Raw genomic sequence first — 18,289 nt, 5'->3', positions numbered from 1 at the left:
ATTGAGCAGAAACGGTTCCAGTTACAGTCCTAGACAACAGAAATCTATGCTCCCCACTTCTAAGAGCAGTCAGGGATATGATCTGCATACGAGGGGTGTACCTAAAGGCCTAGAGGCCTGTTGCAAGTGTGGAACTCCCAGGCCCTGGATTTGGGTGTTGTACCGTTCCTGGCAAATATCTATCGGGAAGAGGCCATAGAAGACAGCACCATTGATAGGGGTCAGACGACATTCTGAAGGGACATGCTGGCTTTCTGTATCTATGAATCTACTGCATATTTATAAGGCTTCGTTTGGATCACGTAGCGTGAATATGAACATTTATTGTTGTAGGCAGTAATCATGTGCTGAAATTTAAAATGTGTGGGGAAATTACAACGTCTCCCAAGCTACCTAACACGCCAGACACAAGCCCCTCGACACAGCTATTTCAAGGAATGACAGGCGTCTCCTGGTGGCAGGTCAAACATTTGATTTAAATCAGAGAATTGCATCGTTTAGAAGAGGAAGAGACCTATTACACCAAGCTCACCCCGCCGGCAGTGGAGTGTGCTGTGCGATGAGAGGGGTCATATCTCATATTAGACTGAAGGAAACAGATACTATCTTGTTCAGCTATCGTCTTGGTGTTTGATCTCAACTAAAAGGTCAAGAACAAGCAAAAGGGAAAAAGAGTATTTGAATACAAATGCTTGCTTTTTATAGATGTTGAGGGTTTGGGGGGATGTTGCACTACAGACAACATTGCTGAAACTGCCTCTCTGCAAAGCCCTTGAGAGCCTGCAAAATTTGATACCATTCTAACTTCAGCCACACAGAGTTACATGGTCACTGATTTTAACATTCAAAAGAGAGCAGTCAGCATCCATTACACCCCCTTCAAGCTGCATTGGAGATGTGTGACCTAATCCTAGATACGTACATGAAAGTCAAGAGAAAACAGAGAAAGCCCCAGGGGCCCCAAGGCTGGAATTCTTGCATCACTCAAATTCAGGCCTGCATATTTAAGAGGAAAAACTGAGCCCTCAACATGGAAGCCTTCCTCTGACATTAGCACAAGCTATTTGGTGAAAATCCTGTAAAGAAGGTGGAACAGAAAACTTGAGAGCCCTGTGTAGGTACAAAGTCTGTAACTCCAGACAGAAGATCAGACTGTGCTGGGAGAGCATACATGGTGCATGCACCCAAGCACACCAGACTCCTTCAAGCAGGGTTTTTCTTTGCATGAGTATCAGGTTAAAACAGAAATAGATGAAAAGCTTCTCTCAGTCTCTTGTTTTTGAGCTTTGCATGTTCTGAATCACGGGGAAAAATCCTTCTTGCTTGGGAACAGCTGCTTTCAAAAAACAGATGTGATTTACTGCACCTGGGAACAACATGGTAGGTATGACTGACCTCCCCTGCTGCGACCTGCACTCCAAGCTCCTGCACCAGGCCAGGACATGCAGCTGCTGCTGCAGAACTGAAGGAAGGGGCAACCACCAGTGCATGCCATGGACAAAAGATATTATTAAGGAGTTGGCCCATGAATTTCAGGTAACATGTAATCATAATGGAAAAAGTCCTTCCTAAGTTTCCAAGACAGGCTGTATTGTGTTTCTGAGCATCTCAGATAGAGCCATGAGGGCTCCTGAATACAGAGAGTTCAGGGCAAAGAATTGAGGGAGCTGGCACCAGCTGAATTTTTTTTTTTAATCAGCAATACAAACACTTAACAGGAATTCATGAACACGGGCAATGCACAAAGAAGGCCCTTCTGAACCTCCACCCTTACTCTTGGAGAAGTAGAGTGAAGGAGGAATAGCCCTATGGATCTCAGCTTCTAGGCAGCTCGGTCCTCCACGCTAATGCTATTCATGTTTCTGATGTGCTCCTGAACCCATGAAGCTACATCCTTTGTACTTCACGAAAATCAGGACAGAGACACAGACCTATAAAATGCTCATCTAATGCCCCATTTTCAGAAAGAAATATATCCAGCTGAGATGTAAAAATGCTCGCTAGGAGACACTGAGATGAGAATAATACATCTATTAACACTAACCAATGCTTCCAGGCACAAAACAGCACCAAAAAGAAGGGAAATCCTCTACTGTGCTTCTGCTTTATGCCATAATATGATAACGATAATATGACTCCATCTCACTCTTTTGGATATGCCAACAGGGCTTCAACACCCAGGTCTGTGCAATATTCCATTATATCAGACCATTCTTTTTATGTCTTTCCTTTTTTTCCTCATTTTGTTCAGGTTTACTTAGAGACTTTAAAGAGCACTATAGTTCTCATGTACTGCAATGGATTCGTTCTTTATTCTCTCGTGTGCCTAAAATTCCTAATTTCCTACAGAACAATCACTTTAAAAATGACTACTGCAAATTGTTGTTACAGGAACTCACAAAACCAGCACAGAAGAATTTAAGATTAGCTCCATTTTTAAATTGGTTTGTTCAGGAAAAGACTCTCCTAAATTACTTAATTTTCACCACAGTTAGTGGTAAAACAAATGTGCTCTTATTTAATCTGCTACAAATCTTCCCTAAACTGTTACTCTGCCCACACTCTGTACACGCTACCCTTTAAAAATTTATAACAACTTCAGGTAATAAAGCCAGAGTTTGGAACCACCTCAGTTTATCTATGCTGAAACAATATGAAGATGCCACAAAGCTCTTTGCCACATTCAGAAGAAAACTGCAGTGCAACCAAAAGCCAGAGCGCTCTCTTCCTGTTCATGCAATGCTATTCTGTAAAATATTCAGATTTTTCAAGTGTCAAGTGATCTTAATTTACCAAACAGGTGATGCACTCTCAGGAATACCCAGAAGTAATATCAGAAATACTAGTGTAGGTCACAAATAGGATTTTAAGCTGATTACACACACCTTTGTACTAAGCTCCATTGACTTCTAGCATTAAGACTTGTCACCTTTTCAGCACAGGCTCAAGTTGTGTGACTTAGCTGGGAAAAGCAAGAACTGAGGTATTTGTTTAAAAAAGCTATTATGAATTAAATATCTTTAAAATTAAGTTGAATTAAATACAAATCTTTTTAGCACTACCCTTGTTCTACCTATTAATAGCAAAATATTGTTTTCCTATCAGTCCACAAGAACTCTTACTACTATACTACAGAGGTTCTTATTTGGTTTGTTACAATTACTTTGAAAACAAATCTGATTATTAACACAAATTCCTTCTTCTGTTAGTCAGCCCTTACCAAGCCCACGCTGTCCTACCCTCCCAAAGCAGCGCTTATCAGATAAGGTACACTGCCAATATGCACACACTGCAAATATACATGCAAATGGACAAGTATACTTGAATCTCTGTAAATACAGCTCCAATAGGTTATGAGGGGTATATCACCCCTCAAAAAATTAGAAAAATCCTTAGAATTATTCCATCAGAAGGTGGAAACGTAGTTTGAATCTCACCTACACCTTCCAGAAACTTTTCCTAATTAAACAACAGCCTGATCCATTTTAAAATCCTACATGTGAATAAAACCATGAATTAACGGCAAATCCTTTGATTCAGCATCCTGTTTAGAACAAGAGATCCATTCTCCACTTCAAGAAACTCATAAATAAAGAAATGTATCAGCCTTCACTGACACATTGCGTAAACACCAGCACCTGAAGTGTCTTGTTCCATCAGAAAGAAATAAAAGTAATTGGTAAACAATTTGTTTCTGCTTTCTTTCATCTGTGTACTCCCATCTACAGGCCTTTTCATAACTTCTTCCCCTGACACCCCCTAAAACTGGATAAGAAATACATAAAACATCTACAAATGAAAGAGTAGATAAGCGACTAAAGAAAGGCAACTTTGCTATTTTAGTATGATCCCCCAGTGACTGTTTCTCATTTTTATTGTAGCTATATTTAAGAACATTTTTACATTAACCACGAGGCTGCCTTAAGTATTGCACTGGGCTGGACCTGACAGCAAAGCACCAAAATTAAGCTAGTTACAATAAAATCTTATGGTAAGGAAGAGTTTAAGGCAAAACCATAAATAAGTGAAATCTGTTTCTGCTCCTTAAAGGGTAGGGAAGCAGTGCCGTAATAATTGTAAGAAATAGAGTACAAAGGAAAAGACCAGAAGCAAACTAATAAATATAATAGAGACACAGTGCTACACATGAAGCTGGAGCAGAGCTTTGTACAAAGAGGAGCTGTTTCCTCACTTAACATGAACTGCTTTAAATTGCTTTAATAGAATAGGTGCCATAGTGCAATCTTAAAAACTGTATTTTCAGAGGCTAAAGGAACTTCAACAACCGTGTGCTGGATTCTCTTGGGAAAGTACTCCAGATGTTCGTGTTAATGACTTCTGATCAACATTAAGAGCTTGCATCGTTGCCAGAGAAATAATCTATCCAGGGCACCTACATGGTTACCTCTGTGACTTAAGACCTAAACTTACACAATCCTCGCTGGCTTATCATTCTCTCTTAAACTAAAATCCCTTACAAGCTTTAGATCGTGTCCAGCGTGCTCATTTGTGTCGCTCTTTCAGGACACATGCATGGTAACTACCACTTTCAAATTACAACCTAATACAGCTAAATTCTAGCATAGCAGAGAGGGCAGAAACAGGACAGTCCCTCCAAGAAAATGGGTTGAAATGTCTCTTGAAAAATATTAAGTCCAAAGCTTCCCTTGTGGTCAAGGGTCCAGCACGTAGCACTGATGTTAATCTTATTTCCTTCTCCCTTTTGTGGCTCCAGCAATGACACCTGCCTGCCTGCTCAGGAATGTCCTTGGCTCCCCAGCTGGCTTTTGCAAAATACAACACACAAAAGTGCTCCTAAAAGACTTCATTTGGAAATGGTGGCACTTGACACATTAAAACTAGATGTGAGCAATCTGGGAGTTAATCAAGATTTAATGCAGCGAGAAGACAAGATGCAAACCACCCAATAAGGATTTTACTACTGTGTTTCCCCAACTTTTGATTAAATGCAGAGTTTCGCAGGGGATTCAGAATCATATCAGCGTTCAAAAAAAATCTATTTGATGAATTGATATTCATGGAGAAGAACAGCTGAATTAATTTGGAAGATAACTCCCCTTTCACCTCTTTTGTTCCATTCAGCGATGAAAGGTTCAAACATAAGGTCGATAAAATATCTTTTTTTTTCCTATTGTACCCAAACCCAGAGTCTGTTTTAACTAAAAAAAAAAAAAACACTGCCTTGAGAATTACCCATTATGGACAGGAAGGCTTTCGCCCTTGCTGGTTCCTCTGTGCTGTCCCTCAGTTTTGCTTCGCAGACGTACATCCCAGCGTCCGCAGAGGTTGCATGGGTGATAGTGAGATGTCTCCCAAAATTGCTAATTCCACTGGTTATTTTCATTCCATTTCTCTTCCAAGTAATGCTTAATCTCTCAACAGGTCTTCCAAGGTTAAAACACAAAACAAAAACACAAAAACACAACAATAAAAGAATATCCAGTAGAAGATGAACTTAGCTGCAGGTATATGCAGATTATAAAACTCCTCTTACTCTTCCTATGTCCCAGTCATTAGACATTTAAGAGGTAAATCTACATAAAACTTCTACACATCAAGACCACAGACCACGCAAATGCCATTATGCAAGCACAGCTAATTGATACAGCAATAGAACTTAAGGATTAATAATTTGATTTCTCTAAGCAAAAGGACATAATGAGTAAATGCTACTGAGGGAATCAACTGTGCAGGAAGTGCTTTCATTATAACTCAATTACCCAAACAATATTAACCATATCAAGAAAATCTCTGCCCTCAGAGGGGAAAGTAAATGTCGAACTTCTTATCTGAAGACCTCAGCTGCTCACTTCCCCTAGAATTCAATGCTGTTCCTACTAGATGGAAACTTAACCCTGCACGTAGTAGGAATGCTACAAAATTTATGTTATGGTGCATTATACACAGTTGATCAATAATCAATGTTAACTGCATCTCTAATTAATTGCTCCATGCAGTAGAAAGTCGGAGAACCTTCCTAATTTATTTGCTAGGAAGCACAGACTGTTAGCTTAGACAGGGTTACCTTTCATGCCAATAGGCAATACAGCTGTAACTTTATTAACCCTTAACATCATTATCTGTCATAAGATAAAATTTGCTGATTGAACCATACTACCCTACTTTTCCTTACAGAGTAAGAGAGGGGAAAGCAGTTCTATCTATGTTCTAACTTGGCCAGAAAAATCCGTATGTTGAATTCAGTAACGTTGGACAAACTTTCAAGAGATCCTTCAAATGACAAGCAAATCACATGCTGCGCTCTGCTCCAATCATTAAAATAATTTTAAAAAGATATTCCGATGTCCTTCTCTGTAAAGGACAGGGCGTTAGAGGCGGTTCCTCCCAGCTGCTGCGTTCGGGTACCTGGCGCTGGCCACGCACTCCAGGGTGACGTCGCCGCGGCCGGCCACGACGCTCGTGTTCTGAGGAGGGACCACGATGGCGGGAGCCGCCGCGTCCGACGGGTCGCCGGCACCTATGGAAGCAGAAGAAACCTGGTGAAGACTCTGCACATCTGCAAACAACCAGCCCGGGCAAGGGGGCTTGTCAGGCTACGTGGCTGCAAAACTCCCTCTGCAGCCTCGCTGAGGTTTTTGAATCTCCTCGTTATGGGGAGATCCGCGGCGAGGCCATTTGTGGCGGTTTTCATTACGCTGCACAACCCCGCTGTTTCCACATCCCCGGCTTGGTGCCATTCGAAGCACATAACTCACAGGAACTGCTCCCAGATGGAGAACAGAGGCCATTCGCGAGCAGAGAGCAAATAAATCCAGTATCCTAAAGGTTTCCTATTGCGGAGCACTTTTATTTTTATCAAACACTTGCTGACTTACATTTTTTAAGACCTTTTCATGTTTTGTTTAATCTTACCACTTCCATACCATTTCAAAGGCGCCTGCCAATGCTCCTGTTAGTTCTTTAAAAAGATCTGACCCACTAGGGAGCAAATAAGAAATTAACAGAGCAGCATATCACAGCAACTTCAATCCCCTGCTCTTATCAGCAAAGTAAATAACCCAAATCTGCTTCTCTTTTGTGAGGCATCATACTGTAAATAATTTAGCTTATGCAACAGTCAGCAGACACTTAAAGAATGGCTAAAAGGCTGCTTGTAAATTATCGCTGTATACATTTAATAACTGAATTAAAATACCCACGCGTTCATGGGTACTTTGCTTCAAGCAATTCATTCGGGAAAGAAAAATTGGCTATTTTTTAACTTGAATATGAGAGTAATAAAAATTTCTAAAGATAGAGAATCCAATAAATGAACAACAGAAACAGACATGAAAATAAATCTAAATGGATGCAAATTGAGCCACCTCATCAAATGTTCCACAAAGGAGGCTAACTCCATCACACTGCGGGTAAGCAAGTGGCAAAGGCCAGGCATGAACCCTGAGGTCTCTCTCAGGATTTCCCTACAGAATAGAAAATGGGAAGGCAGGTCCTGGTTTACCTGGCAACTAGCACACCGAAAGCTATTTGCCAGGCAATTTCGCCCAATGGCTAGTCAAGGGGCTCTAAAACTTTACCAGGTTAGCCAAGGAAACAAACCTGTCTTGCAAAACAAATTTCTGAATTACAGAATGAAAAAAACAAAATGACAGCTTTTTTACTGAGAGGGAATAATGTACTAAGGGAAAGAAGCACGCAACAGAACTTTAAAGTTTTAAGAAAACCACCTACACACCCGACTGAGTCCAAGCATTTAAGGAAGTGTTTAAGGAAGTGCTGCGAATGCTCTTTAATATTTCTTCCAGGAGACATGCTCTGTCGACCCGGCACAAAAACAGAGTTCTTGTTTGCAATAATATAAACCCAATTTCTGCCTGACCTCAAAAAATCTTTATTTATTTATTTATTTATTAGCAGATTTAACCTCTGCTCCACAATACTCTTGGAAAAGGCAGAAAAGGTGTGACTAGCAAATCTTCTACCAAAAATATCCAGAACAGGGTTTTCCAAGACAGTAATTGAAGAAAATTCATGAAAAACTAGCACACACGGCCAAGCAGATGAGGTGTTTGCTACTGGTGAGAAGGAAGGACCTCTGAGCTGCAGGTCATCACCACCCCTCTGCCCACAGCCAAGGCTCCCAACAGCAAATATGGAAAGAGCAACAAACAAGGCAAAAAAAAAAAAAAAAAAAGACAAAATAGAGCAAACCGGGCAATAATCACTTGTTATCTGCATCAGTAGAAGAGGAAAACCACTTGTTCTGCTTATCAGCCCCGTGGAGAATGGCTCAACCACCCGGAAAAACAACCAAAGAATAGAGGCCAACTTTGCTGCAACCCCTAGGACTTCGCCAGATGAAAACGGCTCTTTGTGCAGTAAACAGATAAGCAGGGGATGGAGAAGTGCACTTTGCTCTCCCTCCAACCAGGAAAACCTAAGAATGGTTCTTGGACTTTATTACTAATTGTAGCAGGCACCGAAACAAAAGGCAGCGCTCATTTCCATTTCGTACAAGCCCTAAAACAGAGCTGCTTTTAAGAGTCTTCTCATGAAGATTTTGAGTGGGTGAGTTAATACAGATGTGGTACAGAGAGCTCATCCAATCGCTCAGCGCTTGGATTCTGCATCCTACAGCTAGAAATGTGAGCTGCAGAAATAACAAGAATATATATAAAACAACACAATTTCCGAGCATTATCTAAACAGTTCCCAGGCAGCATTCATACTCTTATTTCCTATTCAAAAACAGCTTAAGTTTCCATTTGCAGCACAAAGAAATCACTTGCCATAATTCACTCTGGACCAAATCCTGCCAAGTAAACCTCAGCAAGGACATTCCCACAGATCCCTTTGCAGAACAGAATTTGCAGCTTTCTTTTGGGGCTGCTAGAAATATCAGAGGAGCAAATGTTGTCCTGCTTTAGAGCAAAAATCTCAACGTGTCATGGCAGTAAAATGGGCTCATATGGCCATAATATCCTTTCAAAATTTTATTTGCTTGTCACGGCCTCCATCTCCAGTCGTTCAGGCCACCTTTCTGCATTACTCACCACATCCCCTATGGATGTTTCACAGTATTGAAATCTTGCCATCCCTCTAAATATAAATGTCCCTCAAGAGTATGCAGAACCCCTGGTGATCCTGCACAAAGCCAGGATCTATTATGGGAAGAGACAGGGATAAAGAGGATGTGGGCTGGCAACTCCTGCCTGGTCTGTGGGTTTTTCTCACCAGAGGATGCACAGGATTGTGCAGCTCTGATTTTGGATCCCACTGAACTTTCCCCCCTGACTGACCTGGAATGAACTTGTCCCAAGTGGCTCCTAGCACTGATTTTTTTCCTACTCATGAGCTGTATATTTCTTAATCTATTACTTAAATACAATAATTACAGAGACTGCCCTATCATCTCTTCAAACACATTATCAGTGTTTTAATCTCTTTACATATATTATCATATAAGGTGCAGGGAGCTTTAAACATAATTTATAGATTATAAAGATCACAGAACTTTGTCAAAGCCACTCAGGCGCTGAATTTTTGCAGTAGAGAGATGAAATCTCACTCAGGTCCTATCACTGAAGATGGAAAAGGTGCTTTCCCCCCAGAAAGGATAAACCTTAGCTTCTTTCTCAGGTTTTAAATTATAGCATGCAAAGTTTATCTACATCCGTGTTTGCCGTGCAGAATATTAAGAGCATTACTTCATGGATGCTCAAATTCATCTCGGAGAGAGGCTGTGCAAGCCTACCTTAATACAAGGTGGGAGAAAGTGTTTATCTCAAGAAGTAAGAGCTTGAGCCCAGACTTGACAAAAAATGACAAATCTTACTTTGGGGGCTGAGAATTTAAATTGCTTATGGATCTCAACCCACTGATGACACTTAATGCAAACAAGATTAACCTAAGCAGAAGTAAGAACTGCCCAAATATGATTATTTGGGCAAGATCACCCTCTTTTACTTATTCTGAGTAGAGCCTGCAGTGTGATGCTGACTGCTGGACATCCCTTCCCTGAGCCTTAGTCTGCAATTACTTCTCAGTGCCCTGTCTTCAGCAAAGGAGGAAATCCCAGGAAGTATCCAAAAAGGGCTATGCAACAATGTGCAAAAAGAGCACTGCTACGCTACCCACAAGCTAATGGAGAAATTGAACATTTCAGCAGAACTGTGGACCTTTTATAAGTTCACCTGGAAAAAAAAGATTAGAAACTCCTCACTAAAAAACTACAGACTTTCAGACTTGTGCAGTATGCAGAAATTCCTATTCAATTACTATGCAGGATACACGCAATTGCTATTGTTACAAATTTATGGCTACCTAAATTAGAAAAAAAAAAAAAAAAAAAAAAAAGTACAATGGGAAATAAGAGAAACAGTCCAACACAAATAGCAACAATATTTTGTTCACCATTATGACATCAAGAATGTGCAATCTGAGACTATGTAATATGGATTCTGAGAAAAAAAAGAGAAATAACATTCACATTGTGTCTCAATATGGCTCAAGGGGAAAAAAAAAAAAAAAAAGGACCTTTCAAATACAAACTGTGCAATGAATACATTTCACTTTTGCACGTATGCACGTACAACCTGCAGATGTTTTGGATTATCACTCCATAACAAAATAATTGCCCTTTCCAGTACACGTTACACAACAGGAATTGGATCTTGATCAACAGACTAGCAAATCCTGACAACCACCTGTATGCCTAGGAGAAAATAATGGTGCCAACAATGAAAAAAGTATATTTCTAAGTTGTAAAATTCTATCCTAAAACATGATTTGTCTATTTGTTCTCTACTCATTAGGCTGCCTGTTAGTGTGCAGGATGGATGAGTACTAAGATAATAAATATTGCCATTGCATTTTTGCATACAGGGACTGTACTCATTTTCAATAAAAGGTAAATATGTGATACACCTCAACATTATTATGTATTGCACAGGACTCTGCTCAGATTCCTGAATGTAAAGAAAAACAAGGCAGATTTTCCTGCGCAGACAGCTCAAGCCTTACTGTGTTCGGCTCTCAACCCGCCCTGGTTTACTCCAGCCTTTACTTGTTCTAAACTTACACGAGGAGCTTCTAATAATCTCTTCATATCAGTTATGCTCATCTGTGTGGCACTTCCATGGGATGTTGAAATGCCACGGAGTGGGAATCTCTGAAGGACCCAATGCCATAGAGAAGCATGCCGGGATTGGAGCTTCTTGGTGGACTTCTTTTGCAGAACTGCCCTTGGGAGGTGACATCTGGCTGGGGGGAATCCAGGAGAGCACGAGCAAATCATCACATTTGCTTCGTTTCAGAGATAACAGTAAAGCTCCAGGTGGAGTATTTGGAGACAAAAGTGTCTTATTTATGAAATAAAAGCAATCTAGTGACACAGAGTTGGCGAATGAAGCATTATTATGACTTTTCGCTACCCCAGGATATCTTAGGCCCCTCAAACATGTAGATATTAAGAGAATTTCTGACCTTCCAACCCTTGATAAAATAGACTCTAGGCTCAAAGCAGCGACATAAAAACTTAGCTTTGGGGGTGAAATTTATAGGGAAAATGGTCTAGCTGCTTGAATCAGTCACACTAAGTGAGTTCTTATATATACAGTGCTTGTCTTGGTCCAGACATTAGGCATCATGACACATGAATAAAACCCTAGATACGAAAAAATGAAAAAGGTTTACGAAATGCAATACAAGCAAAACGAATGATCTAGGTCAGTTATATTTATTGACTCATCATGCTCTTGTCAACGTGACTAAGCTTTGCCCACAACAGATCAAACGCATGATTAATTTCCACTGCAAGTAAAACAAAAAAAAGGGAGTGAATCGAAGAATAAAGCCAAACAGAACAAAGCAAATAGACCACAAATAAATAGACATTGCTTTCTGGGGTGGTATGGCAAAGAGAAGCTGTTATGGGAGTTTAAAACAACTGCATAAATTAAAACTTGGCTGAATCACCATGCAACCAGGTACCTGGAAAACTGCATGCCTTCCTTTCCTGCTCCTCTCTTCTGGCCCGGTGCAACGTTACTGTAGATGTTACAACAGTACCTCTGACATACATCACTTTAAAAATAAAGTTGCCCAAAGATAATGAAATTATACCTGCAAAATTTTACCCAGTCAAGCTTACAATTCTGCAAGCAGTTCAGAATGTATTTAACTTCAGGCATATTGTTCATCAGTTGGAAGAGAGCAGAACGACTCATATGCTTAAATTAAGGATATACACAATTTTGCAGAAATGGAGCCTTAAAGGAGAAAAGAAAAGATATATTAACTAGGCGAAACTTTGGTATTTATCCAAGAAAATATTTTATGTTTATGGAGCTGCCTGATAACTATATTGGGAACATAGGACTAGAAAGCATCTCCTGAGCAAGCCTCCTGAGCAAGAGGTCTCCCAGACCTGCCATCACACAATTGCGTTTATGAATGCCTGGGGTAAAAACACTGGGTTTTCTGAACTCTGCTTTCCTCGTTGGAAGGTTTCCTAGCACTTTGTTTTTCAGGCTGCTAGAAACACTCTTAATTTCCAGCTTAAATGTGCCCCATTTGTTCTTCTGCCAATGTTGTCCTTTAGCTTAAATAGCTCTTTTCTCCCTCTGTGATGTTTATGTCCTGAAGTATTTATAGGCAACAATCATATTCCTTCACAGGCTTAATTTTACTAAGCTAAATAAGCCAAAGCCTTCTTGTCTGAGGAGTTTGAAAAGATTCACTGAAATAGATACAAACAGAAGAATAAGAGCTAAATTTTTGCTAATGTGCAAAAAAAGCACATTATAATTTTTTCCAAATGTTGAAACAAGTAACAGCCACATTTGCAACCGCTTCTGCCCCATTCTGTAGAGACAAGAGCTGCTAGTTTTAGCCCTAGGGGAAGATCAACGGAGAACTCGGCTCTCCCCACAGCATGACTTGCACCCCTTTGTGTGTAGACAGGACAGCAATGAAGAACTTTCTATGTTATTAGATAAAACACGGCCTAAAACACATGTTGAGAAGCTTCTGAAACCTTGTAGAGAGCGTATGGGTCCTGTTTCTCAGGGTAACAAGAGACAGGAACCTCGACAGGTTGATTCACAGACAGAAGATGTGCTGCTGTAAATCGCAGCCACCCACGGCCGGTACAGGGCTGCATTGCCCTAGAGGCCCGTTCCCAGCTCCCTGTGATGACTCAGCAGCCAAATTCAAAAAAACAGACCAAATTTCTGCTCCAACACTCTGAAATTGCCTTCTTGCAACTCCCCGTGCAAACAGAGCAATTTAGGAGTTCAGTCTCCGTCACTGACCTGACCTTCCCCCATGCACAGCAAGGGGTTTCCTTTTGCCTGGAAACTTATCATCCAGCACATCATTAGAGCTTTTAACATGAAAAAAATATATAGCCCCAAGCTATTCTAGCTAAAGAACACTCCGGTGGCTTTTCAAATCATCAGATAGCTTTAATATCAGATATATAAGTGGATAGAGTGTGTAATCTTATTCAACAGCAGTTAAAAGGAGAAAAATCCATGGACTAACAGTGGAATCTATTAGTCTCTGAGTCAGCTTCAAAGCACCACAAGCAGCAACAGGTAGAACAGCCACCTGCAGCAACCCCGACCTTGGGGTTCTTGATAGCAAAATCAGAAGCATGCATATGGTTGATAAGATTATTTTAGATAACTGATCATTAGAAATGATTTTTAAGAGGCTGCACGTTTTCACGATGCACATTAGGGCATCCTAATGGTAAGAAAAGCATCCTGGTCAGTAGAGCTGGCCATGGAGAAGCTGGTTGTAAACAGTGCTCTGCTGCCTGGGTAATTCTGGAAATTAATCAACTGCACATCAGTTTATTGGATGTTAAATAGGAATCATACTAGAACTGCCAGTCAGCCATGCAGTCCAGGGATGCAACAGTGAGCGGCAACACACGAGGCAGGGAGGAAAGGAGAAGGAAAGCGGAGCAGGACACGGCTGCGCTGGGAGCAGCAAACACCCCCTGGCACTTCAGGTGCTGCTGTTCTTAAACCAGCAGATCCTGGTTTACTGTCAAGCAGCAGGAAAGAAAGAGAAATGGCAGACAATAAAAAGCTGCCTTCTATTTTCAACTCTATCTTCATATGTGGCTTCATTTTTGTATCAATGCAAAGCATTTCTTAACTTCTTATTTTGGCAAGAGACAATAAATAAAAAGCACATAAAAACTGACAACCCAGTTGCTTCTTTTCCTACTCATTTGTAGCAAGTTTAAATACTGCTCTGCTTCGAAATGAAAAGGCGTAAACAAACAAACAAAGTGACATTTCCATTTGCTCTTTACTGGACTAAGAAACCTAAAGCCCAGGGATAAAGAAAAGCATCTCAGGCTGGGCAAAATGATTTAAGAAACAACATCACAATAACCACTTATTTCATAACAAAAACTGAAGCACTATCTTCATGCAGACATTTGAAGATTGGATGTGCCCTATGGAAGACTAGGAAATAAACATGTACAATTGACCACACTGGAGTTTCTAAGATTTTTTTTTTCTTTTTTCTTTTTTTTTGTAGCACCTTCCCAAATGAACCTGGCAGTGCCGTTGGATGCACATGTTTGTGCCCAGGTACTGAACAGATGACGAGCAGCACTGCTAAGGCTAAAATTATTACTAAATTGCAGTTAGACACCAGTTAACCTATTATGCTATCAAAGTGCTACTTAAAGGCTGTCTATGTTTACATTTCATACCATTGCATGTATTTTCGGGAGGATATTGATCAAACTGCCTGGATTTTTTCAAGTATCACTTTACATACAGGAGAATGCTATTAGATCCTGGGCAAATACATGAAAATAATAAATAGCAGTGGATTTTAGATACTTGCCTATACCAGGTTTCTACCCTTATAGCCAGGTTGCTTGTTTAAGAATGTGGGATCTTCTCCTGAGAGTTAAATAACAGAACTCATCAAGAATAAGCAAAAGATGAATCTCAAAGCATTCCACAGTTGATTTGTTCTTCGTGAGCAGAGGAAGCACTTCTGTTTCATAGCATTTGGTGCCAATAAATGTGTTTAGGCCACCAAATTGGCTACCATTACGTAAAAAGCACATACCAGAATACTTGTACGGATCTGAACGACACATTGACTCACTCAGCTCAAGTGATGCAAATACATTTTGGCAGTTCCTGGATAAGCAAGGTGTTGATGAAAGCTTTCTCCAGAAAATCCATTCTAAGAACAGTGATTAAAATTAGCTACATTGAAACATTATTTTAACTTCAAAATAATCTCCCAGGAGTCTAAAAGTGCCCTCAAATCCTACTTGCACATAATAATTCATGAAGGCTCAAAGGACAGCTCCTCTACAAATATTTATAACTTTGGACTAAACAGGCTATTGTGTTCTTTGCTAGAACTGTGTTCTGCCCAAGATGTCCTGAACAGCATTTTAAGCTCAAGGTCAACTCTTGCTGTATTCTATTTATATATTTATATGGGAAACATGCTTTGGGATCCAGACTGCTACCTTGCTCCCAAGGTCTGTTGTTTCTAAGCCTTTAAATAAAGAGAGCAGAACTGAAAAGCAAGAAGATACCCCAGAGCCTTCTCCCAACAGCCAGCTCAACCAAACACACGGAGCGACTTGTCAAAATAATATTTTGAGAAATAGGTTACCAGGGGCCTCAGGTCCACTCCATATGGTCTAAAGATCTCCATTCCCCTTGACCACATCCAGCTACTTTTATTTCTTTCTTCTATAAAAGTATATAATCCTTAATAAAAGTAGAGTTGTTCAGGTCACAGAGATCCAGAAGCAAGAGAGTATTTCATTTACATATTTAGTGTGCTGTAAAATACAAAAGCAGGGCAAAAATCACTCACACAGTACAGCTCAGAATCCAAAGAAATATTTTGCTATCAAAGGCAAGATTTTTTTCTTCCTCTTTAAAGCACAGATGTTCTTCTAAATAAAGTGAGGCTTTCGCTTTGCAGCCTTTGTGATTATCAATCTTTGGTTATTTTCTAATATAAGGTTGCCTCACACCTCAGCAGGGAGAAAAATAAACAGTGCTGTATTTCTTCTGTAGCAAGAGCAAAACAACTGTGAATGTAAAGAAAGCGCCAAAAGAGCAAACAATAACCCAGCTAAAGAAAGTCTACAAACTTATTCATTCAAAAATAATTCCACAGATGGATAAGCATTTAATTTTCTGAAGTGAGAATAAAACAGCATCTCTCTTTTCTGGAGGCTGGAATGGTTTTTTTGTGTCTGCCTATTTATATACAGCATATAAATGCATGCTCCGAGAATACTGCAAGTATTGTAAAAAGAAATCTAAGGGGAAGTTATTACTCAGTGCTCTTTGTTGGTGTTGCTGCAGCATGAGTAGCGTCAGCATTGTTAAAAATAAATTGGTAGACGAACCTTGCTTGCCCAGTGCAAATGCTGTTTGCATTAATGTACTTATGATTTCCTATCTGCTGCTCCCAGATAAGACGGGAGCTTTAAGAGCAAGATGTCTTTTCGATCTCGCAGTGACTTCGCACTCTCGGAAAAGCTCTGGCTCTTGCTTTCGGCTGTGGGGACGGCAAACAGCCTCTCCATGTATGACATGGGACTCCTGGCTTCAGAGGCTGGAAAGAAGTTTATTTCCATGGGGTGCTCTTGGCTCCCAACTCATTCTAAACATCCCATTCCAGTTTATTTCTCATTTGCAATTGTTATTATCCAAACATGACACCAGGGTGTTTCAAAAGAATTAAAGGAGGAAAATTAGGGGGAATAAATGAAAATTAAAATGCAAAAGATTTATACTTCCTTCTCATTTAAATCATGTGTCGCAGGAAGAAGAAATCCAGTCCTAGGTTTAGAAACACACAGTTCCAAAACATCCTTGGGTTATAAATGAATTGGGAATGTGCGATTAGGCAGAACGCAGCAATATTGTTTGGCTTTAATCAAGGCAGTTTATTTAGATTTGCTCCAGAAATAACGCTAGCAGCATGATCCTGCCGGCTGGCAACGGGCGGTGGTAGCGCGGAGCCGTCGGGCGTCACAGCAAGTGGAACAATCGGAAACCGTTGCAGGGTTCGTTCCCAAACAAACCACCGGCTCCTGCCTGCTCTCACACACATACAGTCTCCAAAACTTATTTATAGGCACTGGATGCAGAAGGATGATTCACTTCACTTGTACCCACACATGAAATGCATTTGGATACGGAATAAAATTATCCTAAGCAGCTAAAATAGAACTGGAAGCCACAGTGGGAACAGCTGACTGTATCCTAGTGAGGGGCAATGGGAATCCTCTGCGGGATGTCCCTTTGCCTGCAAGGCTGAGCGATTTTAGCCTTCTGTATCTTCTATTTTCTCCATTTTGCTATTAGTTCTGTAAGCTCCATGCAGCCATACCTGTCCTTAGTGAAAGGAAAGAGCAAACGCACAGGGAACACGTGAGAGCAGAAACTGATGCTCACCAGCTCCACCTTTCTTTGAAGAGTAGTGATAAAGCTGAGATGAGTTTGCCAGGCAGTTTGCCCATCCAGGAGCCAAAGGATCTTAGAAGATAGAACCAATTTAAGAGAATAAAATGTGCTACATCTTGAGCCACAAAACCTCTCAGATGACTCAGACACACAGACAGCTTTCCAAAATAACCTTATTCTCCCCCTCCTACCGCCTCAAGAGCCTGAAAGCCAACCATTCCCAAAAAACAGAACAAGACTGAAGTGATATATAAAAATCGTCAAAAAGCATTTTTGACATTTCTTTATCATTCTTAACAAAATAATAATAATCCAGAACTATTGAGGTGCTGGAGAAAACCTAAAAATCGATGCATTTCCACCTGGCACCTCTGAAAGAGAGGAGGATTACCGGGTGTTTCAGCAAAGTGGCTTAATGCAGCTTTGTAACAGAGCCCATCCTCGCTCGGAAGCGTCGCTCCGCACGCCGCAGCCTTTGGCTCGCGGCACTGCCCTTGCTCGCTGCTTCGCAAAGGCAGCTCGTGCAGCAAGCAGCGATGGGCAGATCGAGCACCTGCTTCAGGCGAGTGGAATAATTCACGGGCCTAATGGCATATCCAAAGGTTTGGAAGTTTTAAGTGTTTTTCTGCATTACTCGTTTTTTGACAATCTTAGAGCTGCAGCTACGGTTGAGATAAAACTGCCCAAGTTTCTGGCAGACACTAAGGATCTGCTGTAGATACTTCTGAACTACTAAAAATTGTCTTCGAAAAAGGTGACAGGTTGAACTTTCCCTTAAGACATGGAGGATGAAATTCAACTTATGCATTTTACAGTGAAAT

General features: G+C 40.6%; 1 protein-coding gene across 1 annotated transcript in view; it reads right to left on the bottom strand.

The window, feature by feature from the left end:
• Nucleotides 1-18,289, bottom strand: part of SDK1 (sidekick cell adhesion molecule 1) — a 350,062-nt gene that overhangs the window by 136,902 nt on the left and 194,871 nt on the right. The window contains exons 6-7 of the mRNA XM_088527753.1: nucleotides 6,388-6,499; nucleotides 5,215-5,405 (exon numbers count right to left, since the gene is read on the bottom strand). Coding sequence (XP_088383879.1) covers nucleotides 5,215-5,405; nucleotides 6,388-6,499 — 303 coding nt within the window. The remainder of the gene's footprint in view (nucleotides 1-5,214; nucleotides 5,406-6,387; nucleotides 6,500-18,289) is intronic.

Source organism: Tinamus guttatus, unplaced genomic scaffold (genome assembly GCF_059628265.1).
Source record: "Tinamus guttatus ecotype Peru unplaced genomic scaffold, ASM5962826v1 Tinamus_guttatus_pri_ptg000291l, whole genome shotgun sequence".
Classification (NCBI taxonomy): domain Eukaryota; kingdom Metazoa; phylum Chordata; class Aves; order Tinamiformes; family Tinamidae; genus Tinamus; species Tinamus guttatus.
This window is presented reverse-complemented; position numbering and strand designations above follow the sequence as displayed.